Below are 22,328 nucleotides of genomic sequence, written 5' to 3'. Positions count from 1 at the left end.
CTGCACCGAGATGGCGGTGCCGCTTTCCTCCCCCACTCGAAGCGCTCGCTTGTCATCCGCAAAGGACTTCGCTGCGCGCTTCCCTATCTCGACTTCGTTTCACTTGAAGAGCTAGAACGACTAGCGCGACACACGCCGGCAAAAGGAGCGCGGAGGGCCAAGAAGAAAACGGAATGCAGTTGGTATTTTCCCCGCCCTCGTCATGCTGCCTCTGGATGCGCGGAGGCTGGCCTAAGAGCAGGAACCGTTCAGCTCCACGTCTTTCTTTTAACCTTCAGCTTGACTCTTTACTTTTAATCTTGGTTACTAATATGTTTAGTCCAGACGGTCAATAGAAGAGGCAGACACTGTACAGGTAACAAACAGCTTCAACCCTTGGTACCAACCTGCCCATGCTGTGACGCGGACAACTAACGTTCAAACAACGACCATGGCAGGCGTAAAAAATGGGAGACGCCTTAAATGAACTCTGGTGAGAGTGCATTTACTGTGTCAAGCACCTGCTGACGTCACGCGATGTCAGACTTACGGGGGGTACCTTAGTAGTGCGAACTGCTAGCCTGACGCCGCTTGTTAGATAAAATATGGCAGTTACTAGGATAACATGCACTCAGCTTTAAGCTAGGAGAGCTTAGCCGCACCAAGAGCAGTAAGGGCTCGTTTTTGGTGGCGAAACAGTTGAAGGAAGTGTCTCTTAAGCCAGTGCTTTGAGAACAACGTAAATGATCTCTAAACTGGCCACTTTGACACAGGCGCAGCTTGCGCGTGGCTTCGACCACCGCACCGGTTAGACTCACTGGGGACTTGGTAAGTAATTCAGAGAGCTTAACTGAAACCATCGATCACCAGCTGTATCTTGACTAGACAGCACTTTCAAATGCCTAGCAGACGGGTGCCTTACAGGAGAGCCATCCGCTATTACGTAATGCAGAAATCAATCAGTGGGGACGAGCTAAGAGCAAAGTTAATACGGCGCCCACGTAACATTGCCTTATATCGTTCAGTGGGACGCACGTACCTGCGGCACTTGTGGTATATGGTTTGAAGAAGTTTAACGTCCCAACGCGACTCAGGCTGTGAGGGATGCCGTAGTGGAGGGCTCCGGATAATTTCGACCACCTGGGGTTCTTTAACGTGCACTGACATCGCACAGTACACGGGCCTCTAGCATTTCGCCTCCGTCGAAATGAGATCGCCGCGGCCGTGATCGAACTCGCATCTCTGGGCTCAGCAGCGCCATTTGTGATGCGCACAGGGAGCACCACATTTTTATTTTATTCTTTTTATTTGTAAATACTGTTGGCCATGGGGCCGTGACAGTGGTGGGGCGTGACACTTGAGTAACATGTTCACTTGCAATTATACAGAGATACAAAGTCCGTCTTCATCTACACAATCACATTTCTTGCTACGAATTGTTTTATTTTACAGAAGCAGTGTTAATAAATATTCACTTCGAAATTAGTTAATTCACGCAGAAAAGAAAAAGGAAGAACATTTCTACATTTTCGGTCTTCACTTTAGGCGAGATGCAATCACCAAGCGGTTAGGCGTATCTATTGCATTGATAAAGGAATTTAGTGCGAAGTGGTAATAGCTTTTTCAAACACTGTTAACGTACTGGACTGTAAGAGAGATGCTGCTCAATCATTACATTTTGCTATCGTCCTCGGAAAGTAAGAATTAGCGCACTCATTAATGCGTGGGTTCGGGGTTTGGAAACAGTATTCATTGCTTGCTCTCAGGTGCGTAAGCTGCTTGGGGACCAAGTCATGGGAGCTATTGATATTGAATGAATTTTTTTAGAGTTGAAATAAAACTTTTAATTTGGTAAATCGGCGATGTTCGGCTGGAGGTGGCATATTAAGAAGACACAGCATCTTTGTTACACAATAAGTGCGCGTATATCTGGACATTACAAATCGAACTGCTCTTCTTTGCACCTTTTCAGTTCTTTATTAAACCGCTTTTCTACGGGATCCTATATAATTCAGGCATATTTTAATATTGGTCGCACATAAGTTATATTGGCAACTAATTTGGCTGATTTTGAGGCTAGTTTTGATATACAACGGAAAACCAGAGCTTATTTCTGCGACTGTACTAATTTTAAAAGTACGTGATTTTTCCAGCTTAAATCTATATAAATGAGGACTCACAGGTAATTAAGTGTTTCTACTGTAGCAAGTGGGGTAGAGCCGAGCATATAAAGTACCCATGGGCATGTTTGGTCCAGTTCGTGACACGCAAAACTACTGTTTTTTTATTCATTGATCTTCATTTTTCAGCCTTGGCACCTTTTTTGGACTGCTGCGTGAGCATCATTACGTTGATTGTCTGTATTACTGATGCCGCAGTAGAGCAGGCAGTCGTCTTCCGAAAAGTCTCACTGTAGCATCTTTAATAACATCAGAAACAATGTCGTTAATATACAGTCAACAAAACAGGACCCAAGACAACCTCTGAGGTACACCAAGCGGTTACGCTTTATAGTTCTGATCTACTAATCATTGATTTCGACAAATTGGGATCTTCCCGCTTAGATATGTTGTTAGCCAGTGCACAATTGTATGATGAATTCCCATTAATAGTAGTTTTTTAATTAAATCGCTGTGTTCGACTATGGTTCAGAGCCTTCGCGAAGTCATTAATTGTCTCTAAGTTTTTACAGTTGACAGCTGTTCCCTAAAACCATGCTGATTTGAAGAAAAAAACGATTTTTGCTGACTCAAGATGCCCATAGATTGCCTTTGATAGTATGTGCTCAGAAGTTTGCAATAAACAGAAGAAAGAATATGGCCTGTAATTTTCAAATGTCTGCCTGTTTCCACTTTTGTGTACTGGGGCCACTTTAGCAGTAAGCCAGCCATTTGGGACCCGGGTTTTTTTTCGAGTGAGGTTTTAAATATGATGATCAGATAATGGGTTACCCATTCCGCATACCTGCGTAAAAAGCGTCTGGTATGCTGTCCGGTCTGACAGACTTTTTTTTCGTTTATATTTAGCACAAGAGATAACACTCCTTCATACGTAATTCAATACCGGGCATTGCTGATTATTGTATTTGTGACGGTAAATTCGATGACACAGTGTTCGCATCTGGGGCGGTAAACACAGACTGAAAAAAACATCATGAGCAGTTGCAATCGCAGAAGAATCGATAGTCGCATGATCTCCGATAACAATGCTATGAGAGTTGTTATCCCTTCTGTGGCAAGTGACACCAAAATTAATGGGGAGAAGATTTCTTGTAATTGGTTAATGTCTCGTCATAATACTTTGTTTTGGCTTCTTGCAGAATTTGTCGTAAAAGGCCTGATAAATGAGAGATTAAACTACAATTCATTGCACCTCCCTTCTTTGTCGACTAATTCTTCGTTTTAGGTGGATGATATCACGCGAAATGCACGGATTATGTTTGTTTCTTTTCTTTCGTTTCATTGGAATGCATGCGCTAACACAGTGGAAGAGAATGTCCTTGAACCGTAACCACATGCTCTTGACGCCACCTTCTTCTTTAAAACTGTCCAAGGAAAAAGAGAAAATCAGGTACATGAATAACGCCTTTTAACCTTTCGAATCTAGGCTGTGTAGACGGCTTCCTTTTTTTCCGGAGTTATTTTTCAAAGTATTGCAGTCAACGCCTGCTAGGTTAAGATACCATGAAACATACAACGTATGGTTTCTCGGCTTCGCGTGTTCTAGGCAACCTTGCAAATTTTCTAGGTATGTAACTGGTGCATTTAGTGGCCTATAGAGAGCTGCTACAAGATAAGAAATTTTATCTAAATTTAAGTGGCGCCAAACACTTTCATGATCTGGGATACCATAGACGGGTGATAATTGAATGCCTTCTTCTATGATCATTCGACGCCCCGCCTCGGGTTTCCCGGCAGTTACGAACTATCCTGTAGCTTGGAGGTACCAACTCGCTATCTCCTATTCCCGTGCGTAATCAAGTTTCACTGCCGGTAACTACACGTGGATCATAATGAACTAATAAGTAATCTAAATCACCAGTTTTATTGACCAAGATTCTAGCGTTCAGATTTATCAGCTGAAAGGAGGGTAGTTGCTCGTTTTTTTTTTAGTTCATTCTTGATTCCGCACAGGCGGACGTTTTCTGGTACCACGAATTTTAACGCGGCGGCTCTCGGACTCATCCCAGAAGGAAGCCACGCCATTCATAACCAGCTTATCATATTCAAGTCGCACATTTTCTCCTTCGTCTCGTTCTTTTTTGGCAGTCCCAGAGATGTTTGCGCTTATTTTGAGTTTTTTTGCAAAAGTTGTCGCCAATGGAAATGCCAGTTCCTTTTAGTTTCTCACAGTTCCTGTAGTTCTTGCTTTTCATTATAGTCGCACAGCTTTAGAATAACTGGTCGAGGCTTCTTGGTTTGCTCCCCTCCGATTCTGTGGATTCTTTCTACCGTTTCCACTGTGACGCCTCATTTATCCAAAAAGACATCAGCAATAAATTTGATTTTGAGCTCTTCAATAGTTTCTTCTTCGTTTTCTTTAATTCCGAACACCATTAGATTATTCCGTCTGCTTCTGTCTTTCAAAACAGTTATTTTCCCATTTTGGTTCTGAAGAGTGTCATCAAGATGTAATTTATTTATTTATTTATTTCATTTGCCCTCAGGGCCAGAGGCATTACAGAGGGGAGTGGTTACAAAAAACAAAAAGAAACAACATACAAAGAAGCAAAGAAATTAGTAACACAGAAATGATCACGGTCTTTGTTAGCTGTTTAATACTACGAGCACCGTTTTTAACTGCATTTGAGATGTTTTCAACCTCTAGAAGTCTTCTGCCCAAATCCACTAGTTAAGCCTGAATTGATTTTTGGCCATCACATAACTCTTTCAAAATTGTCTTGGTATCATGCTCCGGGTTGAGCTCCACATCTCCAGAGAGCAAAAGAGACATTGATGCAAAAAGAGCAAAAATCACTTTGGGGCACGTTCTCGAGCCAGGTTATTGAGCCAGTCGTTGAGCAAGTAGCCACAAAGCTGTTCGTATCTATTCGTACATAAAATTGATCCATGAGTGGTTTACGCTTCAGACCGTGGCCTACCAAAAATAAACCTTACGAACAAGGACGCACGAAGAGCTGCCTCAGTATAGAATTCAGTCCCTGATTTTTTTAGTCCTTCATAAAGAGAACGGAGTATATGAGAACCCGCTCAAAGAAAGAAAGAAAGAAAGGAAGAAAGGAAGAAAGAAAGAAAGAAAGAAAGAAAGAAAGAAAGAAAGAAAGAAAAAAAAGAAGAAAGAAAGAAAGAAATGAAGCAAGAAAGAAAGGAAGGAAGAAAGAAAGAAATGAAGCAAGAAAGAAAGGAAGGAAGGAAGGAAGGAAGGAAGGAAGGAAGGAAGGAAGGAAGGAAGGAAGGAAGGAAGGAAGGAAGGAAGGAAAAAAGGAAGGAAGGAAGGAAGGAAGGAAGGAAGGAAGGAAGGAAGGAAGGAAGGAAGGAAGGAAGGAAGGAAGGAAGGAAGGAAGGAAGGAAGGAAGGAAGGAAGGAAGGAAGGAAGGAAAATCCGCTAGAACAACTAAAATCGTCGATAGCGTTCAATACACGTGTTAATTTTAGTCAGGATAAATTTCAAAGCTGTGTTGTACTATGACTACAAAGCTACAAGTAGGTGCGATTTTACAACGTATTGCTTATTATCTTTCTTCTGACTGTTTCGGAAGAAGAAATGAATAGAAATTATTCATTTCGAGATACAAAACGTAATAGCTGAAGAAGTTGCAGGCTTTTTGAAAAAAAAATTGCTTACTGCAAAAATTTAAAGAGAAACTGCGGGTAAAAACCTTTGTGTAGTTTTTGAGCCCATATCGCTCATTTCCTATGTTGTACACGCAAGAATTCACAAACGCACATGTCATGCAATCACAAACCGATTGTGAGGTAGTGCAGTGTATTTGCATGCTGATTCAAGAGGTGCTTTGACTGGATGCGCCTATATTTAGCACTCTGTAATGGATTATTATGGAAGCACTTGCGGTTGTTGTTTAATCAAACAATGTATCTCTTGTCTAGCGCAGCATGAAACTGTCACACTTCATTCATAATGCATTACTTCTTGATAACTGCACCATTTTTCTTTGTGAATTTTTGCTTCTTGTTAAAGGATGAAGACCCCTTCTAGTGGCTGATGGGCAACAAGATTCGGAGCCTATTCAGGTAGGTGCATAAGAATAGCCCCCACGACTCTCCATTGTATACAGCTGTCCCTACATATGCAACAAGTCAAGTCCACGATTTAAAAAAAAAAGGCTCCACACTCGCCCCAGTGCTTGGGACACGCACATAAGGCGACACGCGAAATTAAATGAAAGCGGGAATAAAAGCACGATCTATGAAGCCTACATCTTGAAGGTTACCTTGATCCACTTGCAACACCTACTTTAACATCGCATGATAACGGGAGTTATGTGAGCTTCAAATGAGGCCTCTCCTCACTCACTACCGAGTTTTTAAACAGTTACCGTTGAACTCTCGCCAGCTGCTATTTTGTTAACGTCACTTTTCTGTTCGATGAGATTTGCGGTGATTCAGAAAATTATTATACCTCTTATGTTTTTGTTCAAGGCACGTAGAACATCTTGCAGTAGACATAATGCCGATGCGTCCAAATTTAAATGTCTTTTTTTTCTACATGACGTCAAGTTGTTTTACAAGTTTGACAGGGTAGTTACTGTGTTTTTGTAAACAATGGTCATGTTTCAACATGTGATTGTACTTATTCGAACCATGGATTAAAGGCGTTAAGGCTTGCTGATTTATTCTTTCACATTTTACATCATTCGAGCAGAACCTATTAAATTATACTTGATTTTTTTTATACCGCTCAACCTTTTGAAAAGAACACGCATGAAATTCTGCTCAATTGGCTGTGCTAAAATTTCAGACCTTCTTTTCTGATATTTTTAAAGTTACGTTTGCGGCGATTCTTGGTGATTTGGGAACCGTCTGTAGCCTATTGCCATAGATAGCACCAGTTTCTCAAGGGTCAGCTTTGTCGCCTTTACTTTTCAACTTTCTCGACAATGTCCTTGCCGTTAAGATTATATATATATATATATATATATATATATATATATATATATATATATATATATATATATATATATATATATATATATATATATATATATATATATATATATATATGAAGATGACAGTGTTCTGCTTTCAAAACATACTTCTCATAAAGTATCAATCGGCAACATGCAAAACAACGCGCATAACAATATGAGATGGAGTTTTAAAAACTGCCTTTTGACCAGTCCTTCAAAGACAAACGTTTTGGGGACACTTAAGCTCAGCCATTAAATGTATGATGCGATAGGTTTCCCTCAGCCATTCCACTTGATCTCATTAGAATATTACCTGATCACGTGGTCTAGTAATGTTACCAGATCACATGACAAACCAATGTCATGGGACACAAGCATGCAGCCGTTCGCGTACACTTGCCCTTCACCGACATGAACTTCTCTACTCGCTTAATCATCACCATCATCAGCCTGACTACGCCCACTACAGTATAAAGGACTCTTCTATATCTCTCCAAATAACCCTATCCTGTGTCAGCTGCAGCCGCCATACCCCTGCAAACTTCCTAATCTCACCCGCCCTCCTAACCTTCTGTCGCCCCCTGCTACGCTTGCCTTCTCTTGGAATCTACTCCTTTACCCTTAAGGACCATCGGTTATTTTGCCTTCGCATTACATGCCCTGCCCAAGCGCATTTCTTCGTCTTGATTTCGACTAGAATGTCATTGACCCGCGTTTGTTCCTGACCCACTCTGCCCTCTTCCTGTCTCTTCACGTTACACTTAACATTTTCCTTACCATGGCTCGCTACGTTGTCCTTAATTTAAGGTGAACCATTTCCGTTAGCCTCCACGTTTCGGCCGCATAGGTGAGTACCGGTAAGATGCAGCTGTTATACACCTTATATACCGTTCTCTTGAGGGGTATTGATATACTGCCATCATGATTTAAAAAAACCTGCATCAAATGCGCTTCACTCCCATTTTTATTCTTCGCTATTTCACTCTCGTGATCGAGATTTGCGATCACTACCTGCCCTAAATATACGCATTTCCTTATCACTTCCAGCACGTCGCTACCAATTGTAAACTGGTGTTCCTTCCGAGATTGTTCAACATTACTTTAGTTTTCTGCATAAACTTTTAGACCCACCGTTTTGCTGTGCCTGCCTGAGTCATTGAACATGCTTGCAGTTCACCTCCTCGGTGGCTTAGCAACCCCATGTCATCAGCGAATCGCAGATTGCTAACGTATTCTTCCTTTACATTTATTTCAAACTTTCCTGAATCCAAGGCCTCCAAACGCCTCCAGTAAACAGGCGGTGAATAGCATTGGGGAGATCGTCTCCCCTGCCAGACCCTTCCCTTCCTTATGGGAACTTTGTTGTGCTTTATCGCTTAATCGCTACTCTCTTAATTAGTGCCCTCTATAATCCCACACATAATCATTAGCATACAGTCATAAGCTGCCACATTATGTGAAAGACCACAAGACATTCATATAAAACCGTGCTTTAACCAAGCGAACAAACGTGCCCGCGTGGCCTGTGCCGGAAAGCACAGATGCGGATCGGTTGAAAACGGTTGAATGGCATCGTCCGATATCCTTGTGAAATGGGGAGTTGAAGGTATTTGCGAACGTTCTTTGTTCTGGTCTGCAGTTTGTGGCATTAGATTTATCATGGCCGCACCAAGTGGGTGGAATCAAATGCCGCAGTATCCAAAACCACATCCATATTGCACGAGCGGTGTGGGACACAGTGTCAGATGAGGCTGGACAAGGAGATCTTTATTAAGATTGATCTGGCAAAAGTTTTTGCTAAGGTGCGTCGTGATTTTTTTGTTTGCAGTCTTAGAGAGCGCAAACATTGGTGATGTCTTGCTTTAAAGGCATAGAACTCGTATGATATAAAGCGTCCACTACAAGACTGACCGTTAATCAAAAGCTTACCAAACCTACTCCGCTTCAATCATCGGTTCGACAGGGCTGCCCGCTATTGCCTTGGTAATTCGCTTTATATCTTAAGCCCCTATGTCTTAGTATAATAAAAAACAAAGCGATTCGTGGCTTCTCGCCACCGCAGTGCCAAGTCAAAATTTTGGCTCATGGCCACGACGTTGCCCTTTTCTGTTTTGCTAAAAAGAGTATTCTCGAAGCTTTGTATGTAAGTAAACAGTTTTGTGAGAGTTCGGGGCCGCTCTTAACCTTGATAAGCAAAAGAGGTTTGAGTAGGAACACAGGGGTACAAAACCAAGCCTTTCTGGAGACATCAGGTGGGGCTCCGAAGACTTGCAGTATTTGGGCGTTCCCTTGTATCGGCATCGCGATAATGGGCCCTGAGTGGGATTCTCAAATCTCATCTCTCAGGCGACGAACAAAGGCTTGGATGGGTACGGAACTGTGTTTACACGACCACACGTTTGCAATATATTCTTGTTTCCAAAGCTCATCTACGTAATACAAGTGTTGCATTGTGCAAAGAAAAAGTACATTTGATGCTAAAATTTTTGTGACTTTCATGTGGTACTCTCAGCGGGAGCCTATGCATCGTGACAATTTGTTTCTCCCTCTAGAGTCTAATGGAGCTGGTCTTCAGCACTTGTTTGTCCATCAGCTTCTTTCGAGGTTTTTACTTTTTAAAACTGTAAACCATCCCTTCGTCGTAGCTTTGCTTATTTACGATTAAGTGATCAATTTGCCGATTATGTCCGCGCCTACTTGGTAGTAGACGTGATGGGCCTTTCTGGAGTTCTCTTATTAAGGAAGTTGCCGACACGTTTCATTTCCTCACTGTACGCTTTTCCTTAGAGTACCTGTACATTATCTCCAGAGACTGCGCCTTCGTCTTCCACGTAACTTAGCACGTCGCGAAGTAACATTGTTATGCCGTTTATGGATCGGTCTTGCTTTTACCAACCACTATGCTTTCCGGATGGGGATGGCTGACAGTCCAGTCCTGCCTGTGAAAGCTGTGGTTGTGAAGAGACCATCGGTCATCTTCTCTGTGAGTGCCCTGCATTTGCGAGTGCAAGACATACACTGAATTGTGCCCTGGACCGCCTCGATCCTCGCCCATTAACAGAGCAAAAGGTCCTCGGTCCGTGGCCACAGCCGTCGACTGCCCTCAAGGCATACAAGGCACTCTTTGCCTACTTGAGAGCGACTGGATTGAGTGACAAATTGTGACAGCGTTGTGCGTGTGATGTGTTATGCCTTTTTCCCCTTCTCTCTTCCTCTTTTTAGTCCCCTAATTCCTCTTCCCCAGTGCAGGGTAGCCAACCGGAACCCCTGTCTGGTTAACATCCCTGCCTTTCCCTCCTCCTCTTTATCTAGATATCTATCTATCTCTCCAGAGTTTCGTTCTTATTGGGACGTTATTTCCTGTACCGGTGTATTGGCAACCTTACCTCGCCTTTCTACACAACAGTGTATTGAAACCGGTGCTACGGATGTGTTTTCAATCAGCCGCAAAGACTTCCTTTTTTAAACATCACACGTCTACATTACCTGTAAAAACGTGGATTTGTGCTAAGGGGACGTTCGTGCCATGGTCAGTGAACAGTCGCCCGTGTCAGCAGCCAGACTATTGATCATTCCTTTGTGTTTTGTTCTCATATCTTCTTTTTATGAGATATTCTTCAGACTCGCAAAAAGTGCATTCAGATTACGCCCTATACTCTAAGACCTTTGCCACAAATGGAAGGTGTTAAGGTTCCATGTGATATTTTAGTGCTCATGGGACTGTTTAGCCTATGGAAGAGCCGCATGACTGATAGCCGCGCACAGCCGCCACGTTCATCGAAGTCTGCGTTCAGAGAGAAGTGTGTTTTTGTGCGGAGGGTATATGCTGCGCAGGATCCACCTCCTGTCTGGCTGCCTCTACTCGATGCCCGCGTGTGTATGCCGGAATTTTGATGTGCAGCCAGAGTGATAGCCGGATACTGGTGTGACTATGCATGGCGGATTCGCGGGATGCGACTAGAAGTAAGTCTGTAAGTGTTGTTGCGCTTCCATGCAATGCAGAAGAAAAGTACCTGTATGACCCAGGTAGCGTGTCTCACCCGCAATCCTAGGGTTAGGGGTTCGATTCTCATTACACTCATTCGATTACACTCATTTTTTTTTGGGGGGGGGGGCGGAATTTATTTACGTTACATACTTACATGTCGTACTAATGTTTGAGTCGTGTCGCTACCTTGTAATCACATTTCAGTTCGGCTGCTTCACGTGTGACGGCAAACCTTTTCAGCCAATCCGGAATTTCGCAAAAGAACGCCGGACGATGACGGTACGACGCCGAGATTCCCGCTCAACAGGAGGCTATGACATACAAGTTATAGCCAACAGTGACCGAAACCAAGAAGAATAGGCGATGTTTTTTTTTAATTTTTGGTGTCCATCAACGGGCGATTAAATGTGCAATTGTTTTTTGATAACAATTGATTAGAAAGCAGAAAGAAAAACAACCACATGCCGCTATGTCCTGTATGTCATAACAAGCCATTCTTTTCCCGCCCCTTGTCTCCTCAACAGCTAACGAGGGCCTCGGGCCTCGATTCTGGCAGTCTTGATGCCGTAGGTAGCATAAGAGGGTTCTCGCGCAGCTTCCGCCATCACCGTTCGATCACGTTCCTACGTGGCACTCGCGGTATTACAGGACGTACTACGTCAGCCGCTATCGACGAGAGTAGCGCTGGTGAACACTCTCAAGGTTCGGTTATACTACACGCACATAGACACCCTCGGAAGCAGAACATTTTGCAGCCGTCGCCGTAGCTCAGTTGGTAGAATACCAGACGGGAAATTCGGAGATCGAGGGTTCGGATTCCACCAGCGACATGTGGCTGTTTTTCTTCGCCTTTCTAGTAAAATATATATAAAATAATTACTCTAATTAATCTGCAATTGATGAACAGAGCAAAAAATCTATGCTCCTTGGTTTTGGTGACTGTAAGTGGCTTCCCTCAAGTACGAAAGTACTAAAAAACAACAGAAATACCTTTCGTAACGAGAAAAATTTTTTCGTACTTCTGACATGGTTCTGTCGCTTTTCCCAACTGGGACAGAGGTCATTGATATAAGATGCATTTGCCTTCTGGCCCTAAATATAAATTATCGCGCTCTTTTTTTACTTTTCTTTCGGCTACGTTAAACAGCAGCTCTGCCGCTGCAACTGAACCGACAGCGTTCAGCATCTCAACAGTGCTATATCCTAGCGGGCTGTCAAGAACCTAAGTTGTGTTGCAGGAGTTAGCAGCAGGAGCCCGTGACCAGTGACACCCGTAGCAGATGCCTTCATCGCCAAGGGTGGCGACAAAAAGCTGCAATAAAGATTTTAGAATAAACCATAACCTAGCCTAAGCAGTCGCCGAATTCTGTGCTGGCCATTGCCAGGAATTCGGGACAGCTCCCAGTCAGTGCCGGTAACCCTAGTGGCCTATAGCGCTTCAGTGATGATGATGATGTCCCCAGGCTTAAGTGCAGCCGCTCAGCCATTTTCTTTCTTTCTTACATCACGGATTATGTCAAAGCGCTATTCTTTAATACTAAAAGCCATGTGTCACGCAATGCAAGCCAACCAGAAGCACTAGTCCCAAATTCCTGGTAATGTTTCGCACGTACATAATTCTCACAGCTCGCGTTTTGACAAAAGTTACAAAGAGCGTACTTCTCTTTCGTTGTTTCCGAAGCTAATGCCCAGGTTTGGCATGGCTCTGAGGATGGCCACCATGGACTGTATGGTGTTGCTGTACACCACTGGTTTGTACTGCTTGAAGTCTTCCTGCGTGAAGCCGCTGTCGTGGATAATTCTGCAGAGAAAGAAGAAGAGAACAGACACCTCATGAGTTTAAATGCGATGAGAGCGAAATGAAAAGTGTTTCAAGCTAAGCAGTACTAGATGAAACTGACTGTTCAGCGCATTCCATTTACAACGCCCCGATGACGCACTAGGGGGCGGACATCTGCAAAATAACCGGCCCTGAAATGAAAACCGGCAAACTGCAATCTGCGGCACCCGCCGCGGTGGCTCAGTGGTTAGGGCGCTCGACTACTGATCCGGAGTTCGCGGGTTCGAACCCGACCGCGGCGGCTGCGCTTTTATGGAGGAAAAACGCATAGGCGCCCGTGTGCTGTGCGATGTCAGTGCACGTTAAAGATCCCCAGGTGGTCGAAATTATTCCGGAGCCCTCCACTACGGCACCTCTTCCTTCCTTTCTTCTTTCATTCCCTCCTTTATCCCTTCCCTTACGGCGCGGTTCAGGTGTTCAATGATATATGAGACAGATACTGCGCCATCTCCTTTCCCCCAAAACCAATTATTATTATTATTATTAGCTCCGCGGGTTTCGTATATGGCCTCTTTTTACTTAAGGATACTGGAAAAAATTGCTAAAACGAGGTTAATTTGAAATGACGATGTATTATCGAAGCGTCCAGCAAGCTTGCGACCCTCTGGAGCAACGTTGCTACGTTGAGACGTTTTTATTTTATTTTTGTTTTCTCATTTTTCTTGAAAATAAGACCGCTAAAAATTAATAGGGCAGCACCATATCGATCCATATATATGAAATGTAAACTAAACAAACTGATCGAAAACAGCATGCATGTCTTCAAGGAAAAGAGTGTGTTCCTTGTACTCCGTGCGTTCCTTGTATTCCGTGCTGATTGTACGAAAGGAATCAGTCAAGCGTTCGCAACGAAATAGATTCCACCCCTTTTCTTTCGTGATAATTGCTACCTTAGGTGACAAGATGCTGATCAGGCCGGTGGATATGAACACACTGCGGGCAAAGCCAGAACGCTGCCAGCTAAAGGCCTGTAATAATTAAAAGTTCCTTCAAATCTTGCCCTCCTCGTTGAATTTGGGACCATTCTGCATGCACGCAGATCAATTACGGCATGCCACAAAGCGCCTATTTCTTTTAATGGGATCAGCGCTTCATCGAAAGCTGCGACTTAGGGGAACAGAAGGCCATCATCATCATCATCATCATCATCATCATCATCATCATCATCATCATCATCATCATCATCAGCCTTACTACACCCACTGCAGGGCAAAGGCCTCTCCCATGTCTCTCCAATTAACCCTATCCTTTGCCAGCTGCATCCACCCTTTGCCTGCAAACTTCTTAATCTCATCCGCCCATCTAACCTTCTGCCGCCCCCTGCTACGCTTACTTTCTCTTGGAACCCACTCCGTTACCCTTAAAGACCAGCGGTTATCTTGCCTTCGCATTACATGCCCTGCCCAAGCCCATTTCTTTCTCTTGATTTCGACTAGGATGTCATTAACCCGTGTTTGTTCCCTCACCCACTCTGCCCGCTTCCGATCTCTTAACGTTACACCTATCATTTTTCTTTCCATGGCTCGCTGCATGGTCCTTAACTTAAGCTGAACTCTTTTCGTTAGCCTCCACGTTTCTGCCCCGTAGGTGAGTACCGGTAAGATTATGCTGTTGTACACTTTCCTCTTGAAGGAAATTGGTAAACTGCCACTCATGATCTGCGAGAATTTGCCATATGCGCTCCACCCCATTCTTAGAAGACCACTAGCGGTCAATTATTTGTGCTGTGTTCCTTTACTTCACTTGAGCCACTTTGTCCAGCAACAAAATTTTCAAAATATTTAAGGTTCTCGGATTACATGGCAGGTACAAGCTTGAGATATTTGAAAAAAATAATAATAAAATACCCTGCTGGTGGCTGCATCCTCTGATATGACACGGGCACTTTGTCTGAATGTATACTAATGCTACTTCATAAGTTCAGTACAACTGAGGGGATTTGACTCCTTCATAGCAAGCCTTTTTAACAGAGAATTCAGATTCGAAAGCGTATCACCTTTTTTTCACATGAAAGAGGGTTAAATAAGCGAGTTTGGCTGTTCGCATAATGATTTGATGAGCAGAGGCGGTGCGCCGCGTATTATAAGCAAGGCCTGTTCTTGAAATTTCCGCCTCCAATCATATGGTTACAAGCTGCCGGCGGCGTTGCCGTGCCAGCGATGACTTGGTGTCCATCCGCTATACGCCTCGATTGAGGGCCGGTGACGTTCGTAATGCATGAATCGACCAGCGCAGGTCATGTTTTTCTTTACACACGAGAATGTTATCCCTGGCTTTCTGTTTAGACGCTTAAGTTTTGTTTCCAGGATGTCTTCGCTGTCTTTTGCTGGGCGCATAGTACGCCTTACTGGAGCTGCTCCTGAGCCATTCGGAAGTGGTTATGGTCAAAAGTTTTCAGAGAAGCGATTTTGCAGCATCTGTTGCAACGAACCGACCAAAACCTATGCCTCATGGCACACTTCTCGAATAACAAAAAACTGGCATGCACTCTTACCTGGATATATCGTACGGCATGCATGATATATGGAAATATAAATGTAAGTTTAATGCTCCGAGTGTGATAGAAACAGTAGCATTGAACTTGACATCGCAAATGATGACTGTTACAAGAGAGAGCGCTTCAATCTGTATGGTAACTTGCATGATTGCCTTAGTTCTAAGAAAGGTATCAGCTTCTTTCGTGTGCGCAGACTTTTCCGCTTTATTGTCGCGACCACTATACATGGTTGGCCCTCTCGATGGTAGGTACTTTTACGCAACATGAAATATTGCGTGTTCTCTATGCTCCATGCGGTCCGGTAAGTGTTTTCAACAAATTGACGTAAATTGTGCGGTTATTCCTGTAGGTTCTTTCCTGCTTAGCAGAGTTCGCATAATATTTCGAGTTGCAGTTTAGTCTGAAGAATTCACCCGACTAATGCCAAGCTCGGAAAGGCAGCCTTGTTTACTGCACTGTGTCCACATCTGGCTAAAGCACGCATATAACGACACGCCTTTTTTTATTTTAACAAAAATTTCAGCATGTCAGCACAACCATCAGCAGAATGTGCAAGAATGCTTGACAGTTAAGCGCATGGAAAAGCATTTGACTTCGTCTTCTTTTATTTTCACTGTTAATGATGGCGGACTTGGTGGAAACTAATGCGTCACAAGGACATGGTTTATGGGGGTTTAACGTCCCAAAGCGACTCAGGCTATGAGGGACGCCGTAGTGAAGGGCTCCGGAAATTTCGACCACCTGGGGTTCTTTAACGTGCACTGACATCGCACAGTACACGGGCCTCTAGAATTTCGCCTCCATCGAAATTGGACCGCTGCGGCCGGGATCGAACCCGCGTCTTTCGGGCTAGCAGCCGAGCGCCGTAACCACTCAGCCACCGCGGCGGCACAAGGACATACAATATGTGCTGGAGTGCTGCCAGAGCATTGCAACGCGTTTTCAGCACAACCGAATCTTAATGTTTGGTTTCTTCTCACATTGATAAGTTAACGCCTTATCCTAAACCTAATAGTTTAAAAAGAACCTGGGTCTTAAGCTGTCGTATAAGATGAGTGCACTTAGCGCCACTGCGCCTCTCATTATATTACCTCCACATTCATTTGATTGCGCTACAAGCTATAAACAGGCATCAATGCATACGCACAGTATTGCTTTTGGCGTAATCTGACCGATTAGGAGGGGGGGGGGGGGGGGGAGCCTTTTCATCAGCTACTTCTTTCCTTCCCTCTGGTCCGAATGAGTAGGTCCATATGATCACGTGTGAAAGCGATTACGAGCCCACTTTTGTTTGGTTCCGCATCGTCTAAAATCAGGAGAAATGAGTCACTAAGAGCTAGCAGAGCGTACAAAAAAAAAACAGAAAACTTAAGACAACGCTTTTGACGCGCTCTCGCAAGTAGTGGCCAAGACTACTGCATTGCTTTAGTCTGCTCAGTATACTTTACGAATTAACAACAGGCCGGTCTTCGCACGGTTCAGTGGTATCATATGCTATGCTGATTTTCTAAGCTACAGACTTAAAATTGTAGAATCAGACATGACCCTGGCGTAGTTTAAAACTTGACAAAAGGCTGCGGACCATTCTTTCATATACAGTTGCTGTGTTTTAAAACAGTGTCCACCGTTCACAAGTACCTAAGCGGCCCTAAATACATTGATTTTCGCTGCCAACACCATTTACTCGGGTCATTGAATCGAAAAAAAAATGGGGCAATCAGATTGAGTTTGTATATCATTAGATTCGGAGAGAAAATGCTTCCGTTCATCCCTAAAAAGAAGCTTAAAGTCTTGAACTTTGCACTGCAAAAGAATTGTGGCCAAAACCAAATAGCTCCTTCTGAAACCCAACGAGTAGACGGTGCTTGACCAGGGGCACAGATTTTTGGCTACTGCAATAAGAGCGTAACGTATACAGACATACTCTTGGGCGCGGGGTTCCATACAGGGCACTTCTATTTCAAGCAAGGCAGGATGAAAGAACACTCGAGTGCTCAGATTTCGGTGCACGCTAAAGAGCACCGGGTAGCCGAAAATATACTTCATGGAAGAGCGCTAACAACACGATGACAGACGAAAAAGACAGGAACCGAAGAAGACGAAAATATTCGTCGGTACTCCACTACGGCGCTCTTAATATGAGACCTAATAACCAAATTATTATTTTTATAATTTTTTACATCTCTATTTTGGTTTGCATAACAAAACCGAGGGAGAGCAGGCAAAAGGTTTATCAACACCTGACGAAATTCAGCTAGATTTCAAACAAGAAATTAAAAAAACATAAGCTACAGTGAGCAATTATTCTATATTCTCTTGAAGAAACGGCATCGCAATATAATGTGGTAGTTTATTTAGACTCTCCTTTAAAATTTACTCCCTGTAACAAATTTATGAGCGCCCATGAGCAGCGGTGTACACATGTAAGCCGGCACATTTAAAGTAAGCTCCACGGTGGCTCAGTTGTTAGCTCGGCTGCTGACCCGAAAGACGCGGGTTCGATCCCGGCCGCGGCGGTATAATTTCAATGGAGGCGAAATTCTAGAGGCCCGTGTGCTGTGCGATGTCACTGCACGTTAAAGAACTCCAGGTGGTCCAAATTTCCGGAGCCATTCACTACGGCGTTCCTCATAGCCTGGGTCGCTTTCGGACGTCAAACCCCCATAAAACAAACCAACCCAAACCAAAAAATTATTTCGCGCTTTTTTCGAGCTGCATTTGATTCCTCTGTTGATCAGGGGCTTGACATATAGGTTGCGGGAGTCAGGTATTACCATCCAACTGTCATGCAGACAAAAAGTTTTCCAAATACATTGTCGCGCCCATGTTCAGAGCGTCTCGAAAGCTTGCAATCACCAGCGTTGCACTTTGTCTCAAATAAGGATGGCGAACTTCGCCACTACACAGCGATATTGCCTTAAAACAGCATAGAGATGACTGCCTCGCATACACTTGTTCTATTGTTGTCATCAAGGGAAACATTAGCACTATAAAAAAATCCACGGAAAACAAACAGTGTGTACCTTGTACAATAAGAAAAATTATCTATATTACCATTGATACAGTTGCAGCGACACTGTATTGTAGATTATTATCGTTGGAGTAGTTTATGAGCTCCTACTATCATGCAAGAAAGTATATATAGGTCAAACCAGCCGTTGCATTAATATTCCTCTGCATGAACACTTGAACTCACTCACGGATTCAAGCTATTCCATTTTTTAAAGATCACTGGCATGGTTTCAGGAAAGACGGAAAGAAAAAAAAGTGTGCCGCCCTTTTGTTGCCAACACAAAGACTTTGTTTCACCACCGGGATAAAACAACTAGAGAACTAATGGAAGCATATTACATACGAAATAGACAACCACAATGTGTAATCCAGCCTTCTTTCATGATTATGAGTTGAGGTAACAAAGAGGGGGGGGGGGGGGGGGGGGGAGTCTTGTTTGCGGTGCAGATGGGATCTTAAAGATATACCCCTTAAAAGCGTTTTGTGCAAGAGCTCTAGGCTCTTTAGTGTCACATTACTCTGACCTATAAAATGCGTGTTGATTTCAATTAAAAAAAATAGTTGCAAGTCAGCGGTCATCTGTATTGTCTTCTACCTTTGCCTTTCGCCTGTTTTGGCCTCTAGTACCCATAATAAACTGCATTGTGGTCAGGAAAGAAGCATAAGGACTTGAAAATGACAGGTCACTTAAGTTGAAGAAAGAGAGCTATGCATAGGTTTAGTACATTTTCTCTCAAGCAGGGCAAGCGATACAAAAAAAAAAGAACACGCTGACAAATGCGGCAAACCTGAGTTCATTAGACGCGATTATTTCTCATTTTCGGACGACTCGATTCGTTTCCAGGTGATATAAAATCACATATGGCGCCTAGCGGTCATAAAACGAGAAGGAACGTTACCGCTGATAGGTTAGTCACAACTAAAAAACGGCACAACTTTGGTGGACTCTGGACGGTTCTAGGCTATTATTTCTTTGTATCGTACTCCGCGTATACGGAAGGCATGATTACGCAGTCGGGAAAGGTTGCATTCGTAAAAGATATCCAGGGTCTCTTGCTATGCTGGGTCTGTTTTCCTGTAACGCTCAGTGCAGGACGTGTTCATTCAGAGGAGCATATACACTTACCCAACAATTGTGGACAAAGGCATTTTTGAGCGGGGAAAGCGTTTATGAACGCAGTTTTTTCATATCATGTAAGATTTCACTATAGTAATCAAAATACCCGCAGATCACCAGACGGCGATTTTGTCTTCTTTCTATTGACGTTTTTACATTCGTCAAAAGCGTTCTTCATTGTTTTTTCTATGGCATTCTTAACTCTTTGATGCGATCGATGGAAACACTTTAAAAGAAAAATTTTGCTACATATTCGAAGAGTAGATCTTTATCTTCAGTATTTCCATAATAGCGTCATACAATTTTTCAATTTTCAAAACTTTTGCCCGAGAATGTTCAACATGAGGAATCCACAAAGGCTGCCATTTTCTCTTTATGTGTAATCTTCACTTTTTATCTGTACGGGTGGACTACCGTGTATGATAGGCCGCCGTGGAACGGGTGTGACTGAGCCGCTCTTTGCACTCGCTGCGTCGTCGTCAACCTGCATCGTTTCTTCTGCGATTGGTGCGGCTGGGGTCCTTGCAGCGGCCCTGGGGCAGCGCGTGAGCCGGGTGCTCATGAGCAGGACTGCGTGGCCATGGCGGCGACCCCTGGCGCTCTACCGTGACGCCGGCTCGGGGTGGGTGAGTGAGCCCGACCCGCGCCACAGACGCGGCCGTTTCGAATGCGCCAAGCCGCGGACTTTTTGTAATAAGCGGCAGCACCGGGAGAAGCACCTTTCTCTGGTAGAGTGATAGACGCATGAAAGAGAACGCCAGTACCGCGAACAAGCCGGCGCAGCATTCGCAGTCGGCAGGTTTCCCGGAAATTGAGTGTGGTCGAACTGTCCGGCTAAAAACAAGAGCGGTGGGAGCAGAAAACCAGAAGCCTGTGGCCGTCTAGTTAGCAGCGCTCCCGCCAGGGGGAGGGAGGTGTCACGTGATGGGGTGTGGTCGCCCAGAGGGCGCGCACAGAGTCGCCGCTGCTTCCAGGCTGCATAGCCTCGCACCCAGGCCTCCGCTTCTCCCGCGAGGAGGAACCGAACGGGGCTGTTCATTTACTTATTAATATTTTTCCCTTCCGGAGAGAGCAAGCGATCAGGCGCTTAGGAGCGCGCCGGCCCGACGCCGCGTCGGCGCCCGCTTCACGCCTCGCGCTGCATTCGATTTCGCGCAGGTTCCCTCCACCCGAGCCGCACGCGAGGTCGCCCCATCGGCCGCTTATTCCGCCGATTGAATTAAGCAGCCGCTCATGCGCCCTCCCCGCCCGCTCCTTATCGAGGCCCGGGCGAACGCTTTTTGCTTAACAAATCCTCCGGCTGCCCCATCTAGGCCAGCACGAGCGACGGCCGTCCGCTGTTGATCGGCGCTGCACGGACGGTGCGAGGCGGTCACGCATCTCTGCTCCGCCGGCGCATCTGCGCAGGAAACTCTGAAAGGCCCCAAGAGGGAAGACGGTGCAGCCATCACCCAGTCGCGATAATTCGTCCGCGCCTAATGCGGTCCGACACTAATAAGCGCTCATGACTGAAAAGAAATTACGGTTTTTGAGAGACTATTCTGGCTGAAATCTAGCATACATAACTCCCAATAGATATACTTGCGCATTGGTCAGAGAGATTCTGCATACATGGAGCGCAAGTTCTTGACACGAGACTATTCCTTCCTTCTCACTTGGTCTCAAAAGCAGCTGAGAGGACGCAGAGAACAGGAGAAAAAAAAATTACAACCAAACCTGACACCAAACGCAAGGCGCAAATTCTCCCTTTTTTGCACAACTGATATTTTCCGTTGGATAGAAGAAGCCTATTTCAGCCAGCATCGGGAGCATCGCGTTGAATGAGCATCGCATGGTTAAACATTTATGCAGTCCCTGACTCCACACGTACATCACATTGCATAGAAGAGCGTATGAATGTTGTCATTAGAAAAGATGCATTTACGCGTACCGATGCTACCTACATTCACAGGTAATCCGATTCCTTTAAAAAAATTATTTCGTTGCAGTAATAAAATATAACGCTCTACTGGCGAGACACTGTTGGTTAGTCACAAAAACCGACAAAACTGCTTGATTGCACTTCCCTTTCGCTGGGCTGATACAAACGGTGCAGAGGGATGGCGTGATTGAGCAATTGCGTGCTGTGCATCAGATCAAGCGTGCGTGCGCCCTCCAACTTTAAAGCGGCGCGCAGCGCCACGGTCACGACTTGACGTCTGCAAATAAATTGGGTACGCGTCGCAGGACCGCTGGCAAACTGGTGCTCCTGAGGTCTGTCTGATGTAGCCGCTACACGCGATACACGCCGCCTCCTGTTTTCCAGCCCGTCGCTCTCTTGGTTGATGTATTTCGTTGCCAAGAATTGACGGCGCGCCGCGCGCTTAACCGATTGGCAGCGGGCCCGGTGAGCGGCTCTTGCCCAGTTTCCAGTGCTTGCCCCCTCCCCTTCCCGTAACGAGAAACGCTGTCCCAGCTCCATGCCTGTAGAGCGTGCTCTGCCTGCATGACTGATAATGTATGTGAGAAAAGCGCCTTCAGTGAGGCGCTCAGGCACTTCGTGAAAGCGACTTGGCGGTTGCGCTACAATTTGCAGGCTCTTCATGGCGCACACGTTTCACATTCAGTATTTTAATCAACGTAACACGAAAACATTTTTGTTGCTGTTTTCCCTTTTCTTTTTATTACTCTTGGTAACTCCCGACTGAAATCTTGCGCATGTGAAACAACGCATGCAGCAATAGCGTCAACAAGAACAGAAATACAGTCGTTCGCTTCTTAGGCAGGATAATTTCTTGCAATAGTGCC

General features: G+C 44.6%; 1 protein-coding gene across 1 annotated transcript in view; it reads right to left on the bottom strand.

Moving 5' to 3' along the window:
* Galphao (G protein alpha o subunit) overlaps positions 1-22,328 on the bottom strand; it is a 119,258-nt gene that overhangs the window by 25,585 nt on the left and 71,345 nt on the right. Inside the window, exons 3-5 of the mRNA XM_077647386.1 lie at positions 12,724-12,876; positions 9,183-9,222; positions 4,860-4,902 (exon numbers count right to left, since the gene is read on the bottom strand). Of these exons, the coding sequence (XP_077503512.1) occupies positions 4,860-4,902; positions 9,183-9,222; positions 12,724-12,876 (236 nt within the window). The remainder of the gene's footprint in view (positions 1-4,859; positions 4,903-9,182; positions 9,223-12,723; positions 12,877-22,328) is intronic.

The sequence above is a fragment of the Amblyomma americanum genome, chromosome 1 (genome assembly GCF_052857255.1).
Source record: "Amblyomma americanum isolate KBUSLIRL-KWMA chromosome 1, ASM5285725v1, whole genome shotgun sequence".
NCBI lineage: Eukaryota > Metazoa > Arthropoda > Arachnida > Ixodida > Ixodidae > Amblyomma > Amblyomma americanum.
Note: the sequence above shows the minus strand (reverse complement) of the source record. Positions and strands in the feature narration are given on the sequence as shown.